This window comes from Lates calcarifer, linkage group LG15 (genome assembly GCF_001640805.2).
Source record: "Lates calcarifer isolate ASB-BC8 linkage group LG15, TLL_Latcal_v3, whole genome shotgun sequence".
NCBI classification, from domain to species: Eukaryota; Metazoa; Chordata; class Actinopteri; family Centropomidae; genus Lates; species Lates calcarifer.
This window is the reverse complement of record NC_066847.1, coordinates 21,334,093-21,356,597: the sequence shown is the minus strand read 5'-3', so window position 1 is coordinate 21,356,597 and position 22,505 is coordinate 21,334,093. Positions and strand designations below refer to the sequence as shown.

The following is a 22,505-nucleotide window of genomic DNA, read 5'->3' as shown; positions in this document are numbered from 1 at the left end:
GCCTCAGCTCTGATGTTGCCACTCACGAGTTGCTGTCGGTGGTGGCTTGGTAGAAGTCCACAGAGTATCCGAAATAACTTCCATCGGGTCCCCTGTAAACCGTAGGATGCTCTGCGTAAAAGTTAAAACTCCAAACGCCGCTCAGCGCCGGCCAGAGCACCGACAGTACCCCGAGAATAAACATCCCAGCGGAGGAAACGCAGTCCCATACGCGCTCCATCCAAAAAGAGCAGCCAGCTGCGCACTATTCCCCCCAAAATGAGAGGGAACAGGGAGAGAGAGAGAGAGAGAGAGAGAGAGAGAGAGAGAGAGAGAGAGAGAGTTTCCTCTGTGCAGGTGAGGTAGCTTTGTCCCGGGAAAGTCCGCCAAATGCCTGACACTGGATCACTGCGCTCTCCCCCCCAAAAAACACTGCCTCCTGACACCCTGAAACCACCAGGTCTGTCCAGAGCCTCAGCTACAAGACTACACACAGTCGCGCCCCCGCCCTCTGCACAAAACTTTAACCCCCCCACCCACCCACACACACACACACACACACACACACACACACACGCAGAGAGAGACACAGGCACAGACCACATCTGAGCGCGCTAAGGGGCCGGCGCGTCACCGCTCCTTTTATGGCACAGACAAATTTTCTGTGGCGAATTGGGGGCTTCATCCTGAAACAATAAATAACATTAAAGTGAGATTTATAACCACCGCCTCAAATGGGTCCAGTAACGTACACGGGCACGCGCAGATACTTGGCGCGCGTGCACAATTACGAAGATTAGTCACTTGCCAATTGAAACACCTTCATTCGTCTGAACTGGCCAGTCTGTTCAACGTTGCCGTTAAAAGAGGGCTGCGTTTTCTTCCGTTGAGAATAATCACTTGTAATTATGTCAGTAATTATTATGTCGGCTTACAGCAGAAATCTCTTGAGCTGCATGTGCAAGTTTAGGCAGTTTGGCCCCGCTCACTGTTTCACTCAACACCAGGCGATTTTTCCTCCTAAACCTCTGAGGTAACATACTTCGCTCTTGCTGAAAATAATATCCTGCAATGAAACACAGTTTTAAAGAGGTGACACGCCAGACCAGGCTGGTTTTTGTATATTTAGCTCAGCGCACACTTCTGGACATTTATTTTTATATCAAGAACTCATTCCCAGGCGCATGTGCGGAGTACAGAGGAAGAGCGATGACTGTTGCATTTACTTCCAAGGAAGCCAATCTGCAGTTTATCAGCTTGTGGAGTTTGTTTTAATTAAAATGAGCTTTATAGGCACTTTAAGTGATGAATTAAACTCCACAGCCGTCCTCACGGTGTAGTAAAACTTTAGTAGAGAAGCACCACAGTCAGTGTGGCACTGGAGTGTGTTTTCTGTCAGAGGAGCTGATAAGAACCAGGTGAGAAGGTGAGGTAAAGATTGTATGAGAGGAAACCCAACCTTGACCCGCCAGATGGAGAAGTTTTTCCCCCTCTCCACAGCCTTTACCTGCCCTGGTCTCCTCCTTCAACACATTTCCTTCCATCCATCCATCATGCAATTCTGTCCCCTTCCTCTATTGTTTCATTTAATGAGTGCAGACTTTGTTCACCATGTGTACTCATCTTCAAGAGAGAGAGAGGAGAGGGTAAAGGAGATGGTCTGTTCTTCCTCAGATTTTTTTATGTAAATCTAAGATGAACGGAGGAAAAAAAAATCCTGCAAAACATGAGGCACATACTGTAGGAGACAGATGTGTCCTGTTTCTTTCTTCTCACAGAAGAAACACAGGGAGATGGTGATGATGATGGAGTGAGGAAGCAGCAGCCAGACGTACAGTATTCCTGCCCTTTTGCCTCATTTGGCCTCAGAGTGGCTGTGTTATGATGCTGTCCGCCAGGTAACTTTGCATTTTAACTGCGGCTCAGTTTCATTGTCCGCACGCTTCCATCTGTGATCATTTTCTCCACCGTCTTACATCCAATAAAATTCTCACAGATATCCAATTTCCAGGAATACACACATTAACTCACATACTGTTTAGGTTACGTCCTGTCAGTCTGCCAGTGTATTCTGATCACAGATTTACTGCAGGTCAGTCTGGATTGATTACTGCACACAAACAGTAGTACTTTACATTTTACACACTGCGCCCACGTTCCCCTTGCCTTTTTTTTTTTTTTTTACAAACTCGTAATGTGATTGTTAAGCAGAGTGTTATGTCAGATTAGGCCCACATCCTTTCTCCATTAAATGTCATTACTATCCATTAGACACACACCCAGCCAATATTCCAACAATCATGTGCACAGATAGAGTGGAACAAGCATCATCTGTATACACACACTCACACAAATGCATAAACACTAAGTACTTAAATAGTTTCAAACGCTACTCCTCTAACATTTGCCGGTTGAGTAATGGCTCAATGAAAAAAAACCCTTAAGTGACATGGCCAATTATGTTTCATTTGTCTTCTTTTGGGAAATTTAGATGCTGAGTAAACAGAAACAAAACCATCTCCTAACACACTTTTTAGTCTTAGGGGGAATATTTTCTGTTTACAGAGAGGTAATTAAATCACTATCAGTGTCTTGGAGATTTAGTGAATAACTGATTTAGAGTCTCTGGGGACATGAAACATACGTTGTGTGTGTGATTTAGTGAAGAAGGGGATCCAGACAGACCTCAGACATCCTGAAACCTGAGGCTGTCCAATGTTGGGGTCAGGACATGATATTTATTAGAAAAAGACACACACTGGAGGATGTCTATGATTTCAAAGCTACCAAACCACACTTCATTTGAACAAAAAAAGAAAAGTGTTTATTCCCGAACCTTTGAGTGTGATAATAAATACATGAGCACTTGGCCAACATCCTAGCGAGGCGCACGAGGTGCGCACACACAGAACGCCTACACCAGCTTCATCTTGGTGAAAACACTGAAGAAACCTTCTGTTCACATCTCCAGTTCTCTGCGTCTGGGTTGGTCCCTTTACGCTGTAAACGCTTATCAGTGGGTGTGACTGTGTGTGTATGTGTTCTCTTATGTGGAAGGCTTTGGTAGGTTTTCCCTCAAACAGTCCTATAGCTGGATTAACAGTAGTGTTTCACAGTCGATTGGCTGTACATGTGGTTCAGTCTGCTCTAAACAGTGGCTAGCTGTTTACTGCTAAACTGTAGCAGAGGTGTCGGCACAGAGCAGAGCTGTAAAAATAAACAGTCATTCAATTTTTTTTTTAAATAATCACATCATAAACATCCTGCATGTCAAATTACAAGCCATGGTGAACAGACAACAGCATGAGTTGTAAAGGTGAGTTTATATTTGTGTGGAATGTAAGTGAGGATGCAAGAATGGATCTCAGGCGTGCATCGTTTAGTCCATCAAAGTGTTTGTCTGAGTCTCATGTTTGTGTGCATTTGTGTTTTTCTCATTCGTTTCTGCGTTGTACGTGTGTATGTGTCCAAGTCTTTGTAACCTGCTGACCCGTCGAGAGGTCAGCGTGAAGAGGGGAGGCGGGTGGGGGCAGGGGGTGTGCAGAGCAGGTCTATCCACATATGCAGACACACCCGGACTTTGTCGGTGCTAGTTCAGTGATGGGGAGCGGTCGGTGGTCCACAGCAGCTCGATGTACGGCCACTTGGTCTGTAGGCAGCGCTTGACTGGAGTGTCATCCGTCCGAACCATGGGGTCCTCAAAACCTAGCACCAAAGCAGTCCCTTCCACATACTCCACCTAAAAACACACAACCACACGCACATGCAAAAAGTAGGTTAATACACTGTTAGCACAGACTTAACCAAACACACACATTTTAACACTTTCGTCAGCGCAGACAGGCTTCAACTCTATCAATCTCTTTTCAGACACTTCCTCTGAAAAGGTCAGGGGTGACATGCAGAGGGATGGATACAAGTATACAACAGACGCTCACTTACGCACACACATACACATATACCAGCTGCAGGGGACTGCTGTCAGCAGGTCTGCTATTCCCATCTGGAGCTATGGGAATGGAATTGCCATCGCAACCTTATAGGCGCCTTGCTGCCATATGCATGTGTGTGTAGGCGTGTGCTTTTGTGTGGGCACACATGTGGTGCCATTCCTACATTTTCAGGTAGCGGAATGGAAAAAAGCTCTTTTTTTTTCGGGCTAGACAAAGTTGACGGATGAAGAAAATGATATTCCTGAGTACCAGGTTTGTGCACCACCACCAGCTACATCCACTGACAATCATCCATCAAACTAAGCCTGCTTAATAGGCCTAGGTTTGACCATTTATCACAACTAGGCTGCTGACAGTGGCCTCCGTGTTGAAATGACTCAGAGAAATAGGAGGCTAAGCCAGGGTTTTTGGATGGATGGACAGGCTATTAGGCTCGCAATAGCTACTGTTTATTCTGGAGTGGCTGACTGCCTCCAACTGTGTGTGTGTGTGTATGTGTATGAATGATGACAGGAAAAGAAGAGAAGTAATTGTTAGAGAGTAACAGAATATGAAAAAGGAACCGCCACCGTCAGTTGCTATTAAAAACCTGAATATGAAAGAGTGTCTTACCCTCTCGTTGTGGTTGGACTGTTTAAGTCCATTGTAGTGGTAGACGGGAAATGAGTCTGGGATTCCTGAATCCTGAAACACAGATGGGGAGCAGAGTGAAAAACATGCAATGTTGTCAGAGAGTCTTTGGGCAAACTGTTCTCACAGAGACAGGGGTTAAAGACCCACAGAGGCAGAACATTTTTGAACCGAAAAGTCAAACCAACACATCTCTGCCTGCAACCAAGGCTTAATGTTAATATCCCGTGTGTTAAATTTAAATGTGTGTGTGTGCTGCTGCATTGAAGCAAAGCTCAACTCCAGTTACCACAAACCAGCCAACACTACAAAAATGTCCAAACAACGACATTGAGCCAAAACACTTCCCATAACTTTGGCTTGAAGGTGCAGAATGCTAATAGGCTGTGTTGTCTGAGAGCGTGTCCAGCTTCTCGTGTTTATATGCCTATATATGAAACCCTAACCCTCACCCCAATCCCACGTGTGTCTGAGTGTGTGTGTCCAGTTGGCTAATGGTAGTATAATTTCTTTGCGGCTCGGGGCCATTCCTCTGGTGAGTCCCTAAAGCCCTGATCACTTTAACACAGTTCCCCTCTATCTCTCCCTCTCTGTCTTCCTCACTCGCTCTGCCTCATAAAGGCGTCTTACCGCTCCTTCTTAACTTCTCAGCAAGTAACGTCATATTATGTTGAACGAACACGCATAGATTTCACATGAGACGCCACAGGAATGTATTTGGCATAAAAACCTTTCATTTGTTAAAACAGCTTTCCGCATATGCTCGAGAAATAAGACATTAGTGTCACCCGTGTGTGTGTGTGTGTGTGTGTGTGTGTGTGTGTATACACAGCTCTTTTTCCATGTGTTGATACGGATTGTATAACTGGTGAAATTTGTCATTTGTGAAGTAGAGGTCCATCCCTGCACACACATACCTGATCAGGGAAGAACTCCAACAGGAACGGGCCCAGAAGAATTATGCCCAAACTCTCTGGATCTAGCTTACCCTTCACCAGACTGACACTGTGAAGACACAGAGGATAGAGATAGATAGGGAAGGAAGTAAATAAAAAGTGAGCAGAGGAAAACAGATGCAGAAACCCAGAGAAAAAAACTGACAGAAGGAACATGCAGGTGAAAAAACAGGGGACACAAAACAGTAGTCTGTGATGTCCTATTTATGAAACCCAAGATGAATTTATGATCCCCTTATCACTCAGTGTGAACTTATGATGCCTGCTTTGGTGAGTGCGTGCGTATTTTCATGAATACCATGGTGCAACTAAACATACCTCTTTCCAGACATTCCTACTTCTTAGATCAGTGTTATTATTATTCCACCGTTATAAAAAAATCTGGTCAGATTGCCCTTTTAAGGCAGTGAGGAGAGAAGCAGGGGTTATGTCCAGACACAGAGGGAAGGCAATGATTGTGTACTCATTTATTGATTTTTACAAGTAGTACATGCAGCAGTGGCATACAGAGCAGGCACTGCCCCTGCTGTAGTGTCACTGAGCAACACTCTGAAACCCTTTAAGAGTCACACTTCTGCTTTCTGTGCCGAGGGGTGAAAAAAAAGACAATCTCGTAAATGTGAACAAGTAGTTGTGTATTGATTAGGATCTGGGGAATTAGCTGTTCGTTATGGGTTTGTTTTGTATCCACTGCGTGACTGCATATGATGTCATCATTTAAAAATGAACCAGACATGAGATTATGGTGCATGCAAAAATGCCAACATTGAGAATGCCACAGTTATTCTTTGTGTCCAATCCATCCCCATGTTTGGGCTACAATGCAGTCAGCTGATGTTTGTCTGGACTGGTGTATATCTCTCATTTGTAACTGTATTGACGTCTTTAAGAACTGGAAAATGATGATTAGCTGGCTCTGCATCGAGGAAATAATTTGTGAATATTTCTCATTAATTTCAATTTGCTTGAATTGTCCAAATGGGGCATTTAAATCTGTGAATATCTCTTGAAACTGACATTGAATTTCTTTGGACTGGATATGGATCGGATTTGTTCCAGAAACAGTAAATGGGAGAGTGACTTTGTGGACTTTGTAATGACATCCGAGGCGATTTATTAGAGGCTAAAGACACGTGCTATTATTTTACTGCTATTATACATCACAGCTATTTTTTATGCTATCATGCTCCACAGAGATGATTTAATAGTTGACTAAAATAATTTAAACCTAGTTGAGAATGCATGAAAAACTTCAATACATTTTGTTTTTTGGTGGATTTACACTTTATCGAGAAAATTTCAAAGTTTATTTATATTACAAAAATCACAATAAACAAGAAATCCTGTTTTTGAGATCTTGAGAATGGATAATTCTGCCACAAACACCAAAGTTGGTTTACCACAAGTGGTAGCAGCTGATTGTCATAGGTCATAGGCTATGTAGACATACTAAGTCATGGGCAACTTGAAAACAGTTTACACTCATCTTCTATGAGTGATGAAAGTCTTCAACTTAGTATTTCTAGATATTCATATTAATCATTTTCCCCCCAGCACTTAAGATGCCACTTTTTTCACATGGTGGAATCCCTGCAATAACTCTATGGTTGTGTGGTAAGGAATGCTTTGCACTGGGAGTCTCCCCCCAGTTTGGTGTGTAGTGTCATGATGTATCAGCCATCTGGGGGTCTGCAGAGCAGATCAGTGGTCCACTGACTTGGCCAGACCCACGGCTGGAGCGTTAGGGCTTACTGTTCCTCAGATGAGGACGTGCTTCTGTTTGAAGCGGCACTTTAAAGCGTTTCCTCCCTCTCTCAGTCTTTCTTCCTGCTGTTAATGATCTCCCTCTTAAGCCTCTGTTTCCAACTTTCTTTCTTTCTTTCGTTCTTTCTTTCTTCCCGAGCTTTTATAGTGGGAGCTCTCTGGTCTTACTTTATAGCAGCCTGGTAGTGAAACATGAGCATAGGACGGCTGACCTGGCCTGGCCATGACTTAGGAGTTAGAACTTTAGAAGCTCTACAGGTGCCACACACACACACACACACATACACACACACAAGCTGAAATACACACAAACATAAAGCCTTGAACATGCAAGCACTTACTACTCAGGCTCTGAGACAAGGTCAAGGGCCTTCATCACATCTTCCAGGAGAGACTCTGGGATGAAGCCATTATCTGCAGAGAGAGAGAGAGAGACAGAAAGAGAGAGAGAGAGAGAGATAAAGTGAGACCGATGCATTGGCTGACCCTGGACAAAACATAAAATATAGGCTTTAGCTGAAAACTAGGGGAAGCCTTCACCTAGAGACATATGGCACAAGCACTATTTACATCACAGGCCCTGGGGAATGAACTCATGTGAAACAACTAAAAAAAAGCCCAAACAAAATCACACACACACACACACACACACACACACACACACACACACACACACACACACCTTGTCCTTTCTCTCTGACCTACATTCCATGGCCATGATGATTGCTTTACCTGAAAGGAGAAGCTTTAAGAACTAACATGTGTTCTTGCCTGAAAGTCTGTTTGTGTGCGACCGGGCACTTGCAGCGTGCGAGCCTGTGTGGCCTGTTGTTTAGATACACGCATAAACCCCAAGTGTGTTGTGAAGAAGATTAACTGAGGAGCGCTCTGCTTGTCTGCTCTCAAGCAACTCAATCTTGCCTTTTCAGTGCCAGATGTTATTCTCTCTCCATGACAACTGACAGTTTGACAGCCAGCAGAGAGGGTGCACACACACTACACAGGGACAATGACAAACACCAAATATTATAGAGCATGCTGAGACAGTGGGTTTTTGAGTGTATGTCTAGTGAGTCACTGTAGTGTGTGTGTATGTGTGTGTGTGTGTGTGAATGTGTCTGGCGCCCCTTTTCCACAACACACGGAGCTGTGCTGACTCTACATGTGACACAGACAGATTTATGAGACTTTTGCACAGCACTCAACTGTGCTGCTGGCTATGGTATTTTGCGTATACACTACGGTGTGTCATGTACAGCCCTTTCATGTGAGCATTTAAGACTGTGGGTGCACCCACTATAGCCCAAGTTGTATGTCTGTGCACAAAATGTGTGTAAGAAAAGACCATATGGTATGCAGAATGTCCAGGCAGATGACAGCCTAAGTGTATCTCAGAATATGCAAAGTGGTATTTCTGTGCAACAGGAAGAAACAGAGAACAAGGATGATAAAAAAAAAAGACTAGCTAAGACAAAAGACAGATATTGTTTACATATTTGTTCTTGAAGCGCACAGAGCAGGCAAGCGAGATAACATCGCACCACATAGAAAAAGATCCCTACGAATCAGCACGTTGTTCCTACAAGCCAGATAGTGAATAATTTTGTTTATGGCGATGGAGTACAGCACACTTCATTTCACAATAAAAGCACATAAATATGAATGTATGTACTACACATGCTGATTTACTCAGGTCCTTGGCTGAGCGCTCTTGCAACATGGATAGCTCTAAGTGTGTGATCTGAACATGTCTTGATTGTCATTCTTTACATCTCTCTCTCCTCTCTCGTCCCCACGGCAGAGGAAAAACAACACACAACAGATGGTAAGACTAAATGTTTCATTTCAATGCACTTTCTTGTCTCTAGGTGCTCATGAATGCCCTACACTGTAATCTTGAGGCTACATAAATGAATGCTGCAGACATCTGACTTTAATATCTTGTGACATGACAAACTATCTTCTCTTAATCTTTCTACTGTCATTATGTTGCTCAGTGTCCTTCCCATTGCCTTTTACCCCAGTCACCTGGAAATGACAAGAAAGGAGGTTTAGGAAAAAAAAAAGGAAGAGAGAGAAGGAGCAGGACGGTTGACTCAGCTGTTAGGGGAGCTGATCTCACCAACCTAAACAACAACAGTGGAGATGAGAGGAGAGAAACAGACGCTTGTCATGCCTGTAGAGGAAAATAACAGAGATGAGAAACAAGAAGGAGGACGCGAGGGGAGCAGTGGAGGTTATAAATGCATCTGCTCAACCAAGAAGAAGGGAAGAGACAGACAGCAGGGTCAGGGTACTGTTTTCTCAATTTGTGTGTTTAGCGAACGTTTGGATTAATTATAGAACATCTGTGTGCCAAGATTTTCATTTTCAAGATCTGGTGTACTAATGAGACAAATAAAGTATAATGACCTATAAAAACAAATGTGCAGGGGGTGAATCATTAGCAGCATAAAGATCACATGTACAATATATACGACACTAACACATTTATTACCTTCAGGATCAAAAGACTGGAAGACCCTCCTTGCCTGTTCTGATGGACACTCTGGACCTACCAGGGACATCTCCTAGAGAGAGACAGCCAGGGAGGAGAAAGAGAAGAGAAGATTAAAAGGTGAGAGACTGTGCGTGACAGGATAAAGAGGTTTGACCTAAAAGTAACCATGCAGAAATTTGTAACCCAAGTGAGGAGACAGAGAGAGAGAGGGATAGGGAGGAGAGGAGGAATTAGATCACATTATGGAAGAATGTGGCTTCGTCAGTGCTGAAACATTAGAGCAGCTGAGAGCAGCGTGAAGCTATCAGACAATCATTGAGATCTACTCACAACTAACAGATTGTGATTGTTGTTGTCATGGCTTTAGCAAGACAATGTACAACAAATTATCGTCAAGACTTGCAGCCAACATACAGTTTTACCCATTGCAGCAGGGTGTGATGCACCGCTAATGTACATTGTGTATGTAATCTGAAGGGGCAGCGCAATCACCAGAGCCCATTGGGTTATTAACTGATCTGCTGATAAAGTCAGATGGTTTGTTTTCACTCCAAACACACAATCAGGAAATCGAGTCTTACAAATGCAGCCCGTGATTTATGACAAGCTCTACAGTGTTTGTTTGTTGGTGAAATTCAGAGAGAGCAGTGTTGGCAGGAGAGAGCGTGTATGTGCTTCAAGAGGGCGATGCCCCTCTGACTGGCCTAAGCACCTCTATACTCTCTCTAAACCAAGGACCTTAGCGTTCTTCAAATACAGTGCTTGTCAGATCATTTAACCCCTTCCACTTCCACTTTTCCAAGGTGGGAACAGTGGGGGTCTGCATTTGACAAGTTTTAAGATTATAACAATCATGGTGGCTTCATGCAGCGACAGGACAGTTGTACGTATGTGAGAAAGTCTAAACTTCTGTCTTAAGCCCCTTTTGTTAATTCTTCTTCTAAAAACTTCTGTCACTTATTGTGTGTGCAATCATGAATGGTGTGGCAACAGTCAAATGGCTTTGAGTGTTGCTGTTCGAAACAAGGATAAACATTTTTGCCCTCAGATGACACAATGAACAGCCAAGTCTGTTTTAAGCTTACTGAACCCTTAATGGTCTAAAATCAGACACCCTCGATCGATCTCATGGGACAGGAGTTTCTCCTCATGCCCTCTCTTATTTTATATTTTTAAGCATTATTCAATATCTTTAGACATACTGTGTGTAAATTACACAGCTGAATAACCATCAGTTCTCGATAACCAACTTTGCAAGCAAACAATAATAATGAGTGCAAGGGTGAGTGTCATAGTTCCTTGAAAATATCTGGAATGAATAATTATTTAGAGAAGTGTAAGTAAAGCAAAAAAGAAAAAGCTTAGTGAAGATAGAGGGGGTATTTTTCCAAGAGAGATTGAAATGAGATACTTCACAAAAAGACGGCTTTTCAGCCTTGGCTGTCACACACATACTCGTACAAAGTGTGTAGGCGAGAGTCAGAGGGTTCTCGCTGTTCCTTCGTATGACTGAGGGAGGGATTGTATTTATGACAACGAAACTCTGGACAAACACGCAATGTTTTTGGAGAGCAAATGAACCCTGCTCATCTCCTTTAGCTGGCCTTTATTAAAGCTTGAGCCTCAGATCCACGCAGGCTGCTTGGGTTTCACGGACCACTTATTACTGTACTCAGGGCTTACTCAGGGAGAGAGGGGGTTCAGGGGGGACACACTGAGAGGAGATGACTCCCAGCTGCCTGCTCTTCAGATGCAAAGAAAAACAGTCAGTTCTGTCACACAGAGTATAGCAGGATCCTGATGTGTTAACATTACAGGCTCCATAAATCTGACGGTAGATTTGTCATTAGCTAGATATGTCTGTGTTTCACTTATAGGGGTGGACAAGGGTCATTTTGCCGATCCCAGAGGTATAAAGTGCTGAAAAAGTTCTTTAGCAGTTGACTACATCTCTGCAGACAAATTCATTAAATGTAGGCTTAAATGTAAAGTATGTATCTTGAAACATGAACTGTTTTGATAAACTGTAACTTTACCTTTTACCCAAACTGAGATAACATATCTCTTCTGAAAATGATGAGAAGCTCAATCAATCTTAGCTACATACAATCTGCAGCTAAAAGTCCAATGATCCTTGCAAATAAAAGTGCAGTTAACACAGTTTATCATCTATTAGAGCAGGATGGACACATTTGGTATCACCTGGTAGGGCTATAGTTACAGGATGTCAGCACACAGACACAACAAAACAAAACATACTATTATGGGCTGTCTATACATGCTAATATGTCTAATGAGCATGTAGAAAAGACAATGACTCATGTGAACATACGATTGTTCACATGCCCACAGACATACATAATGGCAGCAGAAATTAGGCAATTGTGTGTGAGTGTGTGTGTGTATGTGATGACAGGTCTGCTTGGTTGCCTTTGATCTCTGTTTTATTAGAGGCCAGAGGAAGATGCTGCTGAGTTGGAAAACATGTCATGGAGCTAACACACTCCACAGGGAAGGTGTGTGTAAGTGTGTGTCTCAGTGTTCCTTTCCACTCAAACGTGTGTGTTTGTGCACCCATAAAATACAGAGAATATCTGTGCAATAATTGGGCCTGTCTACTGCCGAATTTGTGTTTGCTTGGACTGCAGTACTGTATTCTATTCTCTCGAGTGTGTGAACATTCATACTAACGCAGAGACATGGCGCAATGACACACACACACACACACACACACACACACACACACACACAGCTTTGTGTGCCTTATGAAATCAAGGAGCACATTCCAATCTCTACACTCCAACTTTTTTGCACAAACCCTTGACCTCCTTAACAGAGAAACAACAAGCTACCCTAGATAGGAACAAAGCAAGAACAACAACACGTACCGTACACCACCCCAAGGATTTATATACACAAAGTAATGCAGAACATTTGCTCTGAGCAAAACCAGAATAGATTTATTGGAATCAAACATTTCAAATTACCAAGGGGCTTTCTTGTACGCACATGGGACTAAGTCTATATGTGTGCCTTTGTTAAGTCAGGGCCACTGATACATTCACACTTGTCCCATAACATAAAATACATACAATACTACACAGTACATGTGTGGTCCTACTTTTCTAATCATCAGACCAGACATTCATCAAACCCTCTAAAGTTAAGTCCCAAACTTCCAACTAACCTCGTTACAGCTTGCATAAATTTGCACAGACTACTGACCAGTGACTCAACCCTCACCTCTCCTCACCAGACTTGAGTGGCTCTCTTAGGTGCAGACCCATTTCCTCTTTTCTTTCTCTTGCCCAGTTTTACCCCTCTTAACCTGCCTTTTCCTGCGATAAGTAGGTACTCCAGTTTTAGAGTATTTCCTCCACTCGAACCCTTGACTTTACCTTCCATTCTTCCCTCTCCCTTTTGTCCTTTATCTCCACATGCAGGTAGCTACTTCAGGAAGGACAGATAGGCATAGTTCTTTACTAGAGTTACCCTTTCTTTCCCTCTGGTCTACCCTAAAGAGCTATTGTGTATGCTGAGAGGCTCTGAGTGGCCATAGAGTGCATCTGAGGGGATTGGTTTCAAGACAACAAAGCAGAGGTCTCGGACAGTGTCTCCTGCCTTGTTCCTAGTTGGCACCGACAACCTCACTACATGACAGGCTGAGGAGGAAGTTGAGGAGGCAGTCTGTGTGTGACTGCTTGTTATGTGGAGTGTATGTGTGCTTGCATGTGTTTGTCTTGTTCACCTTAACTAGCCTTTGTCCCATGTGATTATGAGCACAGGAAGCAGTGGAAAACCAATCTTGCTTGCTATATAATGAGTGTATGCCGTATCAACTGTATGTTAATGTCTGCAAGTATGTGTTTCAGGTGTGACAGACAGAACAAAGTAGTGATTTATGGAGCTGTCTTGGATGAGAAAGACTGTGTCTCACCAGAAAAGTGAGGAGACACCAGAGGATAGTTATGTAGCGTGAAGATGGGTCCTATAACAGAGAACAACACACAGGGGAAAAGGAAGAATAATGCAGCACACACACACTGACACAGAGAGCCTTTCATCCTACAACAATGTCCTTTAGTCTGACCTGTCACAGATTATTAATGACTGTTAATGTACACTGCTTTGTTATATTGTGTTTGTGTGTGGCCCGCACCCTCTGATCTCAAGACCAGACAGCAATCCTGTTATACAGAAAGCACACAATTCTTATGACCAATTATATTCTTTTCCTATTGCCATTTTTAAATATTAATTCTGTTTTTTTCAAACTACCGTAAGTAGACAGGGGGTGGGGGATGGGGTGTTGATATGACTACATCATGGCAGTATATCATTCAACTATTGGAGGCTTACAAATGTTACTGAGAACCAATACAGCATCTTTGATATAATAACCTAACCTCAGGGTTCCCTTATCAGGTTTGACACCTGAATTCCATTGATTGAGGAAGACTATGGGATGCAGTTGAAAGCTATTATATATTACGATAAGGATTTCAACCATACTGCTCAGCCATGTTACAGCAATACTGTAAATTCACTTTGGTTATGTTGATTAAGCCTCATTGAATTAAAGTAACCTACAATAACTGTGTCTGCACACTAGCACTTCAAAGCTGCTGCTCTTTACTAGTCCTTGAAATGTGTGTGTGTATGTGTATATGTGTGTGCAGACAGAAGCTGGAATCTTAAGGGACAAAGAGCGCCACAGTGGCTGCTTCTCTTCCTAGTAAATCCCTGACCCAGAACATGACTACTGTACACACACACACACACACACACACACACACACACAAACACACATGTAACTCCCTAGAGAAGCAGAGATACAGCCTGTGAACCTCATCACTCAGCAAGAGTAAAGTAAAGAGTGATGAGAAATGTCACAAGAGAATCACCCCCACCTCCTTTCCTGAGTGACCACTGCCCCATTCCTTAAAGTGCATCCTTCCTTTTTACTTCACTTTCTTCCTCTTTCCCTCCCATGAGGGACCAATAATCTGAAGAGGTTGGCTGAGGTGCGCTGGGGAATCCTTTTCTCGGGCAACCAGCCTACTGTACACTGGGGTGGATAGTTACTTCAAAGACAAGAGGGAGGGTAGGAAGGAAGAACGAATCCTTTTTTAAACATACTGCATGATATGTCTCATCCATCACCCATCCCTCTTCTCCTTCACTGTCTCCGTCTGTCGCTCTTCCTTTCTCTCCTTCCTCTGGCGTCTCAAAAAACTCTTGTCCAAAAACAGATCCCATTACATGCCATTATATACACTCAGGCTCTCACATGCACACACACATTAATACAACAGAAGGCAGAGAGCGTAGGGGGTGTTGTGGGTAGGGATCAGAGATGGTGGAATGGCCTTTGTGTAGGTAGATTAGATAAAAATACTAATGCTATTAAGCTGATGGTCTGAAAGCCACAGTCACACACTGACAGCGACTCGGGGGAATACACACCCGTCCCCAATGGCAGACAGAAGGAGCCGCTGACACATCAGAGGCAGGGATCAGGTTTTCTGCTTTTGTGGGGCTGATGGCTCTATATCGAAGCTAAAAGCTACATAACCAGGTAGCGTGTATTTTTGTATCATGAAGCCTGGGAAATCTCAGGGTGCTTCAAATTAGCTCTAAACATAGATTCCCTTTCAAGGAGGACAGGGTCACACTGAGTCAGGTCTACCATCAGAGAGCCCTTGCCCCCATGGCTCCCCCCGCCCAGCCTAGTCTTAGTTTTAGAGCTAGCATAGTGTAGCATCAGCTGTGTACGTCAGTATATATGCATGCTTGTGTGTTCGAATGTGTTCCCAGTCTCCAGCGGGACAAATGGATCCAGATGGGAACTCAGGAATCACATTGCCTACAGGAAGCCATCCACCTGAAGCTACACACACACACACATGCACACACAGAACACTAATGCTAATCAGGATTAGGTTCCCTGCGCTCTGGAATGTGTGTGTAAGAGTCTGTGTATATGTGAACATGTCACTAGTGCCGGGGGAGTTGTAGCAATCGGTAAGTCATCAGCGCATGCATGACGACTTTGGGTCATCACTGAGCCAACATATGATCCACCCGCCTAGCAGGCTTGAGCTTCACGCATGTAACTGAGCTTTTAATCAATGGTATATTAAGGGTGTGGCGTTATGATGGAGATGACTGCCTGGGATTTTTCTGCCTCTCTGGTGCCATTTTCATAACAGCAGAGAGAATCAATTTGCCACAAGCAAACCTGCCAGCATTGATACATAAGCTACAGCAATGTATTATATTACGTGTTCACTGATAGACATGATAAACATGCTTGTTTGAGTGCAAGGAAGGTAAGTGGACACACACACACTCACACACATACACACACAACAGTGACCTGATGATTCATACCTCTACACAAGAGCCAGTTTCTCTCAAAGTTACAACAGCAGAGTTGACCTCAATTAGGGTAAGCATTCTATACGTCGTGGCATGACCCTGTGCATGTATCTCTGTGCCTAAGTGTATATCTGAGCTGCTGCTGCAATTGCTGCAGTTGCAGGAGCAGGATACTGTGGCCCTTTTCCAAGAATTTCCCAGAGTTTTGACCACAAGAACCTGGTTCCAGTTTTGTTTCCGGCACTGTAATGCCTTTCACCCAAATACTACCTACTCTGATGTTGTACTCTCTGATGGCTCAAGGATGGATTCAGCAGCATATAATGACAGATTTGTCAAATACAAGGCTCCAGAATTGGCTAAAGAGCTGTCATTCAGACTGCACCCTGGTTATTACTATAATATAAAGGGGAATGGATTTTTATTTGGTGTTAAAAGCATGTAAAAGCCAAATTCCCAACTACTAACAAACCAGATGCTGGGCAAGTGAAAAAACCTATGTTTGCTAATTGTTGTCCAGTTGTTATGTACTAAAGCTGAGATATGACCAAGAAAAATATTAAGCTGACAGGACCCTCACTCCCTCCTAGATAGGCCTGCCTTTTTGATCTTTGCTTTTATCTCTTAACATCTATTTTTATCTCCTCACATCTCCTTTCAAACATTTGCTAACATTAAATGCTTTCCTGAGGCATCTGAGTTCCTGGGACTATTCTGTACAACAAAAATGAACAAGTGCAGAACAGAAAAATGTGTGATCCATTTTGTTGAAATAAACCTGACAGTGAAGGTAGACAGACGTTTACTGTAAAAGGAGGCTCTCATTGGAGTCCAAATTCAGCAGTTTACATCATGGCCATACATTATGAACAACACATTGTTTAGTAGATTGCAGATGGTTGAGAAACTAAAGTTGTGTGTTTTTGTGTGTGTGTGAGAAAGAGAGAACATGACGAAGACTGTGTGTGTGTTTGTGTGTGTGTAATACTGGATAGGTGAAAATCCAAGAAACAGTGCTGGCCATATATGACTATCTCCTGTGCTCACATTCCCTCCCCTCCCTTTCTGCCTTTCTTTTTTCCCCACATTGATATCTGACCTGCACTATATTAAATCTGCTAAGCACATTCCGTATTTTGGTTTTTCTAACCTGCTGAGGAGACTGGCTTATATTACACACTGTGTGTCTCTGTGTGTGAAATATGTGTTTGCTCATTTATGGATGAATGTATTGAACTTGCCTTGGTGAAAAACACAGAGAGGTGAGTTTCACTGCCAAGGATCCAAATAGGGAACTTTGGAGACTTGAGGAATGCCCCGACCTGAAACACACACACACACACACACACACACACACATACACAGAAAAGAAATGCACAAGTGAGTGTCTATTTTGAGTAATTTTCATCATGAATCACAGACTGTTCAACATGTAGTAAGTCTCTTGTACTATTTGGTTTATTGTACTTGCATGTATATATTGAGCAGACCTTTCCATATTTGATAGGAGTCGGTATCTTAAATCACTCTTAACAGCTCTCTAGTTACTTTGGAAACAATCTACTTGCTGTTAACATATTATTGCTGCTAACTCTGCCTTTGGAGAGTTCATGCCTCAACTGCAGCTTTTTTGGGCTTGCTTATGTTGGCAATGATAAATAAACAGCTAAGATTCCTGTTTTTCAAGATGACTAAAATGCGTCACATTGCCTGTATTCCCTTTTGTGATCTATTTTTGTGTGTTTCAGTACATGTGTGACAGAATGTAGAGACGTTGAGAGTTTACACAGAGTCTGTTGGGCCTATTTCTTACAAACACATATTTTCACATGGGAATTTGTGCTTCTCATATTGGAAATGTCCCACATCTCAGAGTCACAAGTAACAGTTGTGAGTTTATTTGTTTTCTTCACACTCTCTCAGTTTATACAATGGGGGTCCATCTCAATTCATTGTGAGTCTTCCACTAATCCTCTGCAGATTTACCATGGGCAAGTCTTGAATAATTTGTTGTTTTTTTGCATTATGTTCTCAGAGCCTGTATGTGTCTGTACCTTGCAGTAGCGTAGTGATTCCATGAGCGTGAGGAAGCCAACTGATGCTTGTTTATGAATACCATGTAGTTCTAAAAGACAAGGGAAAAAAATAAAAAAAGAGGAACAAAATGTGAATTTGTTCAATTATGTCAAACTGGCATTCATTTGTGCCTTTTGTGCAGCGCTGTGGGATGTAAGAATTATTACAGTATGATGGATGTGGTTTAAATCTGTGGCCACAAAATTGAGCTCTGCGAGTGTGATATGCGTGCCTCTGGTGTGAATATGGTGTGTTTGTGTGCAAAGCAGTAATTTCATGGAAGTCTTACTCATGCCTGAGCACTCCCTGTCTCCATCCCAGACATTAGAGACAGCGTGGCCAGTTACAAGGAGGTTGACCAGGCTCTGACTGCAGAAGACAGATAAGACAGGAGATACAGTAAATCTGGAGAAAATATGATACATCCTATGTACGCAATAGTGTTTAAGTTGCTGTAACAGTATAACTGATGTGGACAATAGGTGAGGACAGGTGTTCTCATACCTGCCATGACCATGCACAGGGTCTATGAGAGGCTCCATCGTGTCCTGGATCTCATTTCGTATATTCTCTATGCCCTGCACAGAGATAACCAGAAGAGACAAAAAGAAAAAATGTGTTTGTGTTGGAGGCTTTTTTAAAAAGTCTTAATTCAATTATCATTGCATTCAGTTTACTTAATAAATGTGGCAGAAAACAACACAAATCATAATTTCCATTCAGTGTTTAATATTTCTATCTGTCTCTTCATGCAGCCATTTCTTTACCTTGGTTAGGATGACTGAGTAGAGGAAAAGCAAAACTCCACAGCACCCCCTCCAGGTGTGGTAGAGAGACAGCACCTCCTCTCTAAGATCAGCCACTGACATTACAGTCCGCTTGCTGCAGGAAGGGAACAAGCATCAAAATGACTAATGAACCAGTAAAAAGACAAAAGATTTGTTGAGTTTTAGGAGGTCATGGTCAATGAGACTGATGTATTAACTGTATTTGTCATGCCAGGATTGTAAAGATAACATTCACAATGGGGCACAAATCTCTTAAGGGCAAAGAAAAATCTGATCCTGTCTGTTTGGAGCCACTTTCCTCTTTTGCTCCACCTTGAAAAACTTGCTAGTGGGGTTGTCTGTCTTATAGTTAGCATGCACTTCTTCATTGTGAGTCAGCATTGATTTTTGCTGACTGTGGTCTCAGCTGCCAGGGCGCTATGTGATGAAATTTCAATATTCCTCTGGCAAATGCAGCCTTGCATTCATTTAGTTTGTGTGTGTGTATGTGTGTGTACGTCTGTGTGTGACAGACAGTATGTGTGTAAGAAAGGTAGTGAGAGGTGGTTTTTTTTATTAGGCAATCAGTGAAAGTGCTGAGTTGGCAACTTGCGAGCAGAGTGAAATAGCTAATTCAATGTGAAAGCCAAGTCTAACAGACTAGATTAATCAGATACCAATTCCCCTCCCCTCTGCTGATACTATCTTCTGAGAAATATGTACTTCTCTATTCCATTGCTGCACATTGGCAATTGTAAAACCAGGATTTGTGAGGTCTTAATCCCTCCAGAAACCAACAGCATTATTTAAGATAAAGATGAGTATAAAGATGCAAGGTGTTAGCTGTGGTGAGAATATTAAGTGTCACTTACTGGAGAACACTGTGAAATCGCTCAAAGCCAAGGTCCTCAGCAGCCAAAGCAGCTAGACACAAAAAAATACACACACATACACTGTAGTATCAGAGAATGACACAGCAAACCACACTGTCAAACAGTTAGTCTTTAAAAGTTACTATCTCTGTGAAGACAATGCCTGGGTGAACAAGTGAGCATTCATTTGTTTGTGCAGTGTTACTGTGAATGTGACAGACGCAGGGCTCACTGGGTTGCTGCTCCTGTGGCGGCTGACTGCTCTCTGGCTCTGGCACATCCTGTGTTTGCGACTGTGACTGCGAGTTAGTATGTGTGCTAGTATGCAGGCTCTGTCCCTTTGCCCAGGTCACCAGGCAGAACCCTGTGGACGGGCTGGAACAGGCAGACTCCAAAATTTCACTCAGCGTGGAACAGAGCGCTGTTTTCTGCTCCTCCTCTAACAGACACAAACAGAAAACATGCATGATTTAACGAGCTGTACACATATATAAAACAATAGAGAAAACTATGGTCTGGATGTTTCTGTGGACAATTTACCTGGCATCTGTCTCCAGTTGGAACTTTCTCTGTTAAACAGAATGTTCTTTAAGAGGAAAGCCTGCAAAGAAACACAAACTCAGACTTCAAATTTGCAAGAAAATACTTGCTGTTGGTGTACTGTTGGTGTAAAAACTGTTTCACTGTAAAATCACTAGTAAACTTGTGGAGTTCAACGTTGCAGACTAAACCGCCCCACCCACTGAACATTTAGGAGGTCTGTCAGGGCTCAGTGTTTGAAGATTATGCTGGACATTGAGACACTTTACATTGAGATTGGGCCCTAATAATATTGAACTAGACCCTACCTGAACAGGTGCAATTACAGCACACGGCCCTCCCTCAAACTGCTCCAGGGCTGTGTGCTCATTCTCACTGAAGACAAATCCTGTGATAAAGAAAAAAAATCTCATGTGTCAACAGAAACATCTTAAAATGTGTAACAGTAATATCAAATAAGACATTTTGTAGACACATTCACCTGCATACATTAGAAAGCCAAAAGAGCATGCATCGTCATATACACATCGTCATATAAGATATTCAGTTTATACACTAAACTGAATATCTTTGAGTTTTGGACCCAAGTGACATATCAAGAACAAGGTATCTGAAGACATCATCTTAGACGGGTTCAGGCATTTTCCACCATGTCTTGACATTTTATGGACCAAATGACTGGTCAATTCATTGAGAAAATAACCACAGAGGAAATTTAGGCTAAACTCTGTGCAAGGGACCAACCATGTAAAAGAACAAGAATTATTATGTGCAGTATTCATACTAACGATATACACAACAGCAGAGTATTTTAGTGCTTGTCTGACCTTCAATTAGAGAGGAGGATCTTACAAATGAAATTATCTGTGATACTCTTTTGAACAGAATTACAACTTTGACACACTTGTAATCCCTGATACTGAGTGAAATGTGATGCCTATCCTTAAATGCAGAAAGTACTTTCATTCATATCATCAGACTGAGACAAAGTATCATACCTTGGGTCCATCTACGGAAGATAGACGCAGACACTCCTCCATTGGAGGGTCTCCCCCAGACCAAATCCACCACCTCTTTATTTAATTCCGACATGATAACTTTCACTGCTGGTAAATCAACAGACACGCCCTCTTCAGTCCAACAGCCAGGTGGGGACCACGGAGGTCTGCTGAGGCCAACTTGCTTGCTCTTCTCGAGGTTGACAGTCCACTTCTCTCGGCAGGTCGAGCCTGTGGCATTGGCCACAAGCTACCTGTGTAGATACCCACAGTCTGACTCTAGTGGCTGGCAGCAAACTGGCGGGTAGGAATAACATCAACGTCGCCACAGCAGCTTTCAAAGTAGTGGGACAACAAGATACGTTAAGATTACTGTTTAACGCTAATGGCAAGCACGCTTTTTTCACAGATATCTTAACTGCACTTCTAAAGCAACAGTCAAGCGATTTAAGACTATGATTTCAATAATGTATCGCTATATACTCGCTCGGTCTACCAACAAGCTAGAAAGCTAATAGATCCGTTAACGTCCTATGGTTATTTAAAACTAAGTACTGACAGCAGGATAGCGGTTAGCTATTTCTGTGGCAGGGTTGTTACCTTCTCACACTGTTGAGAAATTATTGCGAGTGTAATTTTTAAGAGCCGAGTTGGCTAAGTAATGTCAGCAGTTAGCATTAGCATTACTACTAGCAGCTAATCTTTCATTGCTTTGTCATTCAGTGACTTCTCACACCACAGCGATACCAACAGTTGTTGAATGAATTCATACTGTCTGCTTTTAGTTATATCGCGTTAAGTCATAATTACCTTTATGCACAGCCGAGTAATGGGTTTCCGTATTGATTATATATATTTTGGTAGCAATTTCACTATTACCAGCGTCTGTGTCATTCGTTTATTTACAACAGAATTGTATTAAAAAAAAACTGTGCGTTCATTTGACGTGACTACCCATTGGTTGAAATCCAGAAAGTTCCAGATGCGTCAAGGGGTACAGCCTCACCGCGTTATCTCATTGGTTCACAGGCCTGTCAATCATATTGAGTGCCCGCCTACAACCGTTTAATTCATTTAAAGTCCGCCTTA

The 22,505-nt window shown here is 42.7% G+C and overlaps 2 protein-coding genes across 3 annotated transcripts in view; both read right to left on the bottom strand.

The window, feature by feature from the left end:
- itga8 (integrin, alpha 8) overlaps positions 1-460 on the bottom strand; it is a 37,483-nt gene extending 37,023 nt beyond the window's left edge. The window contains exon 1 of the mRNA XM_018689503.2: positions 27-460. Within this exon, the coding sequence (XP_018545019.1) occupies positions 27-220 (194 nt within the window). The 5' untranslated portion in view covers positions 221-460. The remainder of the gene's footprint in view (positions 1-26) is intronic.
- Positions 461-2,776: 2,316 nt separating this feature from the next.
- On the bottom strand, positions 2,777-22,385 carry mindy3 (MINDY lysine 48 deubiquitinase 3). Of its 2 annotated transcripts, XM_018689514.2 has the most exons (16): positions 22,227-22,385; positions 21,417-21,750; positions 20,727-20,806; positions 20,419-20,479; positions 20,111-20,317; positions 19,879-19,930; positions 19,007-19,121; positions 18,744-18,817; positions 18,529-18,608; positions 18,218-18,288; positions 17,405-17,485; positions 9,780-9,852; positions 7,624-7,696; positions 5,480-5,567; positions 4,545-4,616; positions 2,777-3,718 (listed from the first exon to the last, which is right to left on the bottom strand). In XM_018689514.2, exons 2-16 carry the CDS (start codon positions 21,508-21,510, stop codon positions 3,569-3,571), a joined length of 1,371 nt encoding a protein of 456 aa, XP_018545030.1. In that variant the 5' UTR covers positions 21,511-21,750; positions 22,227-22,385; the 3' UTR covers positions 2,777-3,568. The 2 variants fall into 2 exon arrangements, with proteins under 2 accessions (XP_018545030.1, XP_050932292.1); XM_051076335.1 differs by lacking the exons at positions 19,879-19,930; positions 20,419-20,479; positions 20,727-20,806; positions 21,417-21,750; positions 22,227-22,385 and having other exon boundaries at positions 20,111-20,257.
- Between the last annotated feature and the right edge of the window lie 120 nt (positions 22,386-22,505).

Bases quoted from the DNA above. Each gene is read 5' to 3' on its own strand.
- mindy3 (XM_018689514.2), bottom strand. From the start codon at position 21,510: ATGTCGGAATTAAATAAAGAGGTGGTGGATTTGGTCTGGGGGAGACCC. The intron at 20,480-20,726 runs GTAGGGTCTAGT...GTTTCTTTGCAG, and splicing joins CTGTAATTGCACCTGTTCAG to GCTTTCCTCTTAAAGAACAT. The intron at 7,697-9,779 runs GTAATAAATGTG...CTCTCTCTGCAG, and splicing joins CCAGTCTTTTGATCCTGAAG to ATAATGGCTTCATCCCAGAG.